This window comes from Tenrec ecaudatus, chromosome 9 (genome assembly GCF_050624435.1).
Source record: "Tenrec ecaudatus isolate mTenEca1 chromosome 9, mTenEca1.hap1, whole genome shotgun sequence".
NCBI classification, from domain to species: domain Eukaryota; kingdom Metazoa; phylum Chordata; class Mammalia; order Afrosoricida; family Tenrecidae; genus Tenrec; species Tenrec ecaudatus.
Genome location: NC_134538.1, coordinates 97361909 through 97369860, shown reverse-complemented (window position 1 = coordinate 97369860; position 7952 = coordinate 97361909). Strand labels below are relative to the sequence as shown.

Sequence of the window (7952 nt, the reverse complement as noted above, 5' to 3'; positions counted from 1 at the left end):
ACTGAGACTCCAACTACAAGACTTACTGAAGACAAATCTGAGTTAGGACAATCTGCACCCACATCTCTTTGTGTATCTCACACTACAATGTTGTGGAACGTAATTTGTGGATGTAATTGTTCTCAAATGTTCCCTTGATGTCCAATGTTACCAATCATTCAAAACATTGCTATGCATCATCCAGCTACGGCAGGCCTTGTACGAGGTGCAGGTAGTCCTAATGGACAGGCAGTTAGGCAATGGCCAACTGTTCAAAGAACTGGATTGCACACAAACTAGGGCTGACTTCAATGGTAATAACACCACAGAAGACCAGGCCTATAGTGATTTTATTCAGCATCTCATACCATCAGGCAATTCGAATCCAACAACTCAACACACACCTGCACTACTTAGTTCACATAATATATTTAGCTAAATTTGCCATGCCACTATAAATTCTCATCCAAAAAAGTTCAGGAAACTCTGAATATGTATATAAAGATTAAAGCATACCATTATGTGTGACAAAGCACATGGGAAAAGGTATTTGGCCATTTCAATGTTTAAAAACAGGATTTTGTAGACAGTTAAAGGAGTGTTATGACATAAGATACTTCTGGCAAGTAGATGGGAAGAACCGGTTCCTGAGATAACGAAACTAGAAGACAAAATCTAGAAGATCCCTATGAACTTACTGAACAAAAGCACACATGAAAGAACAGCAGGAAAACTGCTGCTAATGGCATGATGGGATGGTTTCCATTCAAAAAGCTGCTCGTACATGTCTAACTGGGAGGAGCAGGAAGTGTCGATGTTGAAGCTACCAAAAATTGGCTCAGTAACACAAAATATCTACCAGATTATGTAGCTTTTATTCTCTAAGGAAGGGTTCCTCAAACTTTTTAAGCAGGGGGCCAGTTCACTGTCATTCAGACCATTAGAGGGTTGGACTATAGTTAAAAAAACAAACTATGAACAAATTCCTATATATACTGCACGTATCTTATTTTGAAATTTTTAAAAAGGGACAAAAACACCTGGCGGGCTGGATAAATGTCCTCAGCGGGCCGTAGTTTGAGCACAACTGCTCTAAAGGAAGTAAAAATCAGATTTATAAAAATACTGGTAATATAAGGCAATAATGAAAACTATTCAACTTGAGATGTTGGAATGTGCAGTGCAAATATTTAATGTTTCTGTTAACTCCCACCATGGGGCCCATTCCGGATGGGTCTGGGGGACACTGATGACTCAATCATGATTGCTAAACAAGGAATATGGTGATGTTGTCCTGCTGGGTATAAAATAAGCTATTTGATAAGCATGAATGGGGGAGGTAGGAACCTCACTAGCAGTAAAAGGGCAGAGCGAGGCATGAAGTTGCCCTTTATATCCCAAGACTCCTGCACATTGAATCTCCTGATCGAGGATACAGCCTCCATACCTGAGGAGCAGCAACAGAACCAAGAATTCGAGGATGGAGTAGGGCAGTGGATTCCCATCAGAGTACTTTGGGCCAAGCAGCTGGTTTGAATGGGGTGCTTCTGGGCACTTTATCTGGAAAGCTGTAGATGAGGAGCAGAGCTGGAGCCAAGAGCCTACGGTGAGGCTCAGACCATAGCATGTCCTTTGGGCATCTCTGAACCCTCTGAAAAGAGCTTTTTAACATTGCCTGATGTAAGCGCCAGGCCCAGGAGCAGACAGCGGCCAGAGAAGCCTGTCGTCACGGCAGAGAAGAAACTCTCCAGACTAGTCTGTACCCCGAGGACTCATCTGAATTCCCTAGTAAACCCCACAAACAGGAACACTGCCTGTTTGCATTGTGTGGCCACTGCAATTAATTATCCAACTCAGCAGTATAGAATGCAAGGAAATTAGTACCGTGAAGGCAGAACATGGAAACCTGTACGAAGGCAGCACCAAGACCACAGAAACAGACCACATGAAACATCCGCGGCAGACTACTATGCCAAAAAAATCCCACCCTTCAACTTTGCCAGTAACAGAAACTCACAGGTTTCCATTTAGCCAATGGTCAGAAATGTTTGACTACTTTTACCAATCTACTTTAGCACGATTTACAGACCTATTTTCGGTGAAGCTACCAACACACTATGCACAAAATAGAGCCACCTAAAACTCTGCAGCTATACTAATAGAAAAACAAGAAATTCTTTCAATTATGTTCTATACCCTAGCTACAATGTTTAAAGGAGATTTCAGCATTAAATACAGAAACAGCATCAAGTTTCACATGTTTATTATTCAGTGTAAACCCCAACACGACACTCCAACATGATTTCGTGCATTTAGGAGATAACCATATCCTGGTCACGTGGAAAATTGTGCGGATAACTTCTGGAAGACCTTCATTCTCAGCAGCTTTAGGGGAAACTTCTCATTTAGAAGTCAGGGCCTTCTTTCTTCAGCTTGCTGTAATCTGTATTCACAGCGAAGAACTTGGAACAGAAAAGATAATCAACTCCACAGATATGATACACAAGTTTCAGGATTCTTTAGTTTCTAATAATTTTTTAAAATAAAAATATTGAACAACATAAAAACCACTCAAAGACACCATAGTTTTAGCCCTTTCATAATTGGGGGGGGGAGGGCGGGTAAAAGGTAAAAATGTCAATATACCCCAGATGGCCATGTTCATATACTAAGTGAGAACCTATAGATATTTATTTCCAAGTGACTAATTAATCATCCTTTCGGACGACATATGCCTCCAGTTCTTGAAAGGGGTAGAATACCCGAATTACCACCTCTACTCCGTTAGTTAACTGCTATAATTTAGATGGTCAAGAGCTTATACACAGCGAATTAGGGGTCAAGTTCACAGAAAAATGAAATTAAGAGGATGTCATTTTTCCATCAACGTTTTCATTGCCTTATTTTTTTTCCTCCCCCCCCCCCCGCCTCTTATATAAGCTAATGCTTTGCTGTGTAGTTTTTTCCAAATGGCTCAGCTCAATGGCTTTTATACTTTCTTTCTTTGCCTTTCAAGTCACAGTATTTCATAACGGACATAACCCAAACTGCATCACTATCAAATTGGAACCCGATCCCTCCTGTTACAGCTTTCATTTTTATTATATTTTAATCACTTTACTGGGGGCTCGTACAACTCTTATCACAATCCATCCATCCATTGTGTCAAGCACATTTGTACATTTGTTGCCACCATCATTTTCACAACATGTTCTTTCTGCTTGAGCCCTACCTCCCTCATGAACCCTTGATAATTTATAAATTATTTTTTCATGTCTTATAATGATCATTGCCTCCCTTCACCCACTTTTCTGTTATCTATCACCCTGGGAGGGAGGTTATAGGTAGATCATTGTGACCGGCTCCCCCTTATCTACCGTTCCCCTTCCCCTCCTGGTATGGCTACTCTCAGTATTGGTCCTGAGGGGTTTATCATTCCCGGATTCCATGTTTCCAGCTCTTATCTGTACCTGTGTACATGCTCTGGTCTAGCCAGATTGTTACCAAGGCTTTTAAATAACTGTTATTTTTCAGGTTTCAAATCTCCGAAACTTCTCTCATTGTGCTGAATGTGTTTTATTTAGCTAATTATTGCAGCAACACTATTCACTCTGAGTTTTTAAGAAGGAACTACAGATCAAGTTATATGGCTTGCCAAACACTGACCTAATGGAAGAGGCAGGACTGAGCCTCTAAACCAGCGGTTCTCAACCTGCGGGTCGCGACCCCTTTGGGGGTTGAATGACCCTTTCACAGGGGTTGCCTGATTCATAACAGAAGCAAAATTACAGTTATGAAGTAGCAACAAAAATAATTTTATGGTTGGGGGCCACCACAACATAAGGTTGAGAACCACTGAAACCCAAGCATTTTCTACACCAAGCTGGACCATCAAAATAAGGAAACTGGGAATCTGATTTAGCACTCTACAGAAAAGTGTTCAAAACCCCTTAATGTGAATATAGCAACACGACAGGACGGAGGCAATCGCTGCTGATGACAGCACCCTTTATGGTAATCACCACCCTTTGCTGATCCCAGCTTCCCAATCATTCGGATTCTAACTTGGCTCCAAATCTCTACACATGTCTAGATGCCTGTAAGAATCAAGTAAAATGTGCTGGCCACGCTAAAACAAGCTACCAGAACTGCATGCTACATTTTTACACGAAAGATGATAAACGCTCCTTTTGACTGGCCTCTCTCCTATACACTTGCTTATGGCAAATGCATGGCAAGTTAGGTTCAAATGTAGCATCTTCATCATTTGATCTCCCTACTGATCTTGTTTGTTTTTTTTTTTTTAACAAACACATGTGGAATTCTTTTTGTTTGGGGTTGTTTTACTTTCTGTTTTTCTGTATATGAATCCAGGGTAAGTAGATCTATGGAGACAGTAACTGGATTAAGGGTTTCTTGGGGTTATGGCAGAGGAGGTTGGAGAAAAATGGCAAGGTGTTAACAATGAATACAAGGAAAAAAAAGTTCTGGTGTTGATTGTGGTTGATGTTTGTACAACTCTTCTTAATATTAATGAACAATTGATTTGTATATGGGACCTATGTGCCAATAAAATAGTTTAAAAATTGTTTAGCTGTATTCTGGAGAAAATGGCTCTTCCCTCAGGAAGCTTAAAGGAAAGAAGAGAAATCCGTAAGTCAATGTGACTGTCAGCATGGTTTCTTTCTTCTGGACACAAAGACTTCCCTGCCCCTGTGCAGCTGCCGAGAGGCATGTGAGCAAGTGAGTGCTGGCCAATGGCAGAGAGAACAACAAAGGCCCTTGCGATTCTGGTCCTTAAAAATATCTCGCATGTAACAACTGGATTGTCTTGATTTCAGATTCAGCTGAAGATTAGGAGTAAAATTCCTAGAAAAAATACTTATTCAAACAACATGCCACTTTAATTCTACAGAACAGTCTAGAAGAGGCTCAGTGTTCATTACAGTGAAATTTTACTTGTACATTCAATTTCATGGGAAACTACCCATAACAAAATTCATTCCGATACTTTCAAGCACCAGAGCAAAAATTATGAACACCCAATTCGTGGAGGGCAGTGGGGGATGGTGGGAGTCCAAAACCCATCTGCAGAGCATCTAGTCAGACTGAGCCACCGGCAGATCTGCTCAGGCCACAGGTAAGTCTCAAACAGCCTTACTACCAGGCAGAGACCATTGTAATCTTGATGATGCTGGATCGATCTGATACTTGAGCCAGCTGACCCCCCTGTAGACAGGACCTGATCTCTTATTGGGCCCATGAAAAACATCTTCCCTGGCTTTGGGAATGTTGTTGTTGTGTGTGTGTGTGGGGGTGTCTATCCCTCATTATGCATTTATATATTTGTATACTATTATGCTTTTATCCTTACCACCTTAGCATAATTTTGTTTTTTATTGTTTTCTGTTGGGTCTCACAGCTGTGAAGCAGAGTGCATGCACAATGAGAATAACTGATTCAAGGGGATTTAGGGAAACCAAAGGTGGGGGGGGAGATGATAGGGGGCAGAGGTAAAGGGGTCTCAGGAGTAATGGTGGAGATGGCAGGGAGCACTAGAATCGCTTGTGACTGCATAACTCATCTTGAGGGTGATTTACCATGGGAGGGGGGATGTTCTAAAAAAAACCTGATGTGGGGTGACGGTACAATTCTCTTGAAATGACTGAACTACTGAATTATATGCTATGTAAATTACTTGAAAAAGAAACACCTTCAGCAATTTGATGCTTACCTTATATTGGTCATTGGGACCAAGTTTATTCCATGGTTCTGGGTTGTTCTTTCTGTCCCAACTAAACAGAACAGAGGATTACCTTGTTACAGTCTTTAAAAGTATTTCGTACTTTCTAAAAACTAGTATTTTAAACAAATCAGTCTCATTTTCCATTAAGCAGAGCATAGTATTATTTCCATCATGGAGTTAAAAGAGATAGGAACTATAATAAATACCATGTAGAGGGTCTTTAAGGGGCAAATGTCTTGATTCTGGTCTTTGTAACAGGATACTGTGTCCCTAATCTTTTCCTAAAACTCTTATTTCATCAATAAAGTCAGATATAGCCAAATGCACAAAATTACGAGAAATGAGCTCATCTCTCTTGTCCTCTTGTTTTCCAACTGCAAAAAAAGAGACATTCCCTCTGGTGGAAAAGCATGCAGAACAAAAACCCATTAGCCACAACTTTATCCTTGCAGTGGGAGAAATGGACACAGGTTAAAATATTTACAAAGGACAAGACCCTTGATTAGCAGTTTGTAAAAACATTACAACGTAGTTAGCAGTAGTTCTGCTTTACCATGAGAATCAGGAAATGTATTAACAAAACAAGTTTCTAAACTTATTACATGACTACAAATCTCAGGTTCTTTCTACTCCTTGATGCTGTCTCCTACACATGTCTCCAACTTGAAAAACCATCCATATTCAACCCATTTTTAAGGATTTACCTGACATCTGGATTAAACAATGCCAGACGCAAGATATACAGTCCAGCTCCAGTACCTCCAGCTCCGATAAACACGAAGAGAGGGATCAACTAGAACCAAGCACAAAGTAGACGAAAATTAATAGCTGGCTTCAGATGCTAGACACTGGGCAAGGGAGGCTACAGCAGTTTCTAGACATTGATTCCTAAGCCTCAACTAGCTAATTTGCGATCTTTTCTTAACCTTACTAAACTATATTGGAAAGACACGGAATTCTGAAAACATGTGAAAACAGTTTTGGTTTGAAGTGTCTAATCTTTAACGCTGGGTGAATTATATTTAAATCTTAAAATGTATCAAATCTTGCCTATTTACACATAATTTCCATAATTCAAAGCTTTTATCTCTAGAATTGAAAACCGTGCCATGTCCCAATTATTTAAGCTTGCCTGCATGTTTAACAAAACATCCCTGAAAGAATAAGGAAACAGAAACACACCTATTACAAATACTGGTTTAAAACATATGCTCTGAAAACGTATTGCTTCTGATGTTTACTGCTATTTACGGAACTAAGATTCAGCACTGTGTAAATAGATTTAAGAATCACACGCTCTTGTGCTGGGGGTAGGCGGATAGTACGAGATTCAAAAGAACTTGACCGCAAGTAAACTATGAGCTCCCAAACGCTCCAAACGTCAAGACTTCGAGGCAAATTGAAGAATCCAAAATGACGGACCCTTCTCTCATATTTGTTCTGAGGCCTGGTGGTTCAACAAGGCGGTGAGTACCAGGCCAGAAAGTGGAGGAAGACAAAAACGACACCAAACCTTCGCGGGTCACCAACCTACACGGAGCACACCTATCCCTCTAAGTTACAAGAGCGTGAGATCAAATGGCTAATCCGATCTGCAGTTGATTTTCTCACCGGTGTCCCTAACCTTCGGCCTCCAGGCAAACGCTACAATGAGAGGAGTGGAAGTCAACGGTCAAGTTTGCCTGGGGCAAAGCGAAGGGCAGCCGAAAGCAAACCAGGGTTCGGCCCCGACCACCGTTAAGTAGTTTTGAAAGAAGCTCCCAGGAGGCAGACAGGCAGCTAACACCATCTGGACAAGTGGGGACACGGGTCATGGGGTCCTGAACTTACACTCGGGTGCTTCTTGGCCTGACCCAGGATCTGGCGCAGCATGTTTGCGGCTCTGGCCTCGGGTCCGGAAGGAAAAACAAATTTGGCAGACCCAGGAGCTAGGACTCCGCACGCTGATTTTGCGGGCGCCCAAAGTCACCCAGGACCTCCTACCTGAAGGACCCTTGGCTCGGAGGGCAGCTTGCGGCAGGAGGGTCCGGATACGGCTGCCCGTGATAGTGCCTGATTTTTATAGTCCCTAACGCATCTGCCCTAACCTGAATCGACCATCATTATTCCCTTTCACAACAAAACTTTGTTTAGTCCTAAACTCTGTGTATTTATGACAGGAACCTGGTTACGTTGAAACTAGGACATTTCTATTGTCGAGTCAGGCAAATTCTCGGGAGGCCAGCGG

The 7952-nt window shown here is 41.6% G+C and overlaps 1 protein-coding gene across 1 annotated transcript; it reads right to left on the bottom strand.

Annotated features, from left to right (window-relative positions):
- Window positions 1-2230: 2230 nt before the first annotated feature.
- On the bottom strand, window positions 2231-7726 carry COXFA4 (cytochrome c oxidase associated subunit FA4). The gene is made up of 4 exons (XM_075558360.1): window positions 7556-7726; window positions 6430-6518; window positions 5714-5774; window positions 2231-2441 (listed from the first exon to the last, which is right to left on the bottom strand). Exons 1-4 carry the CDS (start codon window positions 7595-7597, stop codon window positions 2385-2387), a joined length of 249 nt encoding a protein of 82 aa, XP_075414475.1. The 5' UTR covers window positions 7598-7726; the 3' UTR covers window positions 2231-2384.
- Window positions 7727-7952: the final 226 nt, after the last annotated feature.

Bases quoted from the DNA above. Each gene is read 5' to 3' on its own strand.
- COXFA4 (XM_075558360.1), bottom strand. From the start codon at position 7,597: ATGCTGCGCCAGATCCTGGGTCAGGCCAAGAAGCACCCGAGT. The intron at 5,775-6,429 runs GTAAATCCTTAA...TGTTCTGTTTAG, and splicing joins TTGTTTAATCCAGATGTCAG to TTGGGACAGAAAGAACAACC. The intron at 2,442-5,713 runs GTAAGCATCAAA...TTCTGTTCCAAG, and splicing joins GTCCCAATGACCAATATAAG to TTCTTCGCTGTGAATACAGA.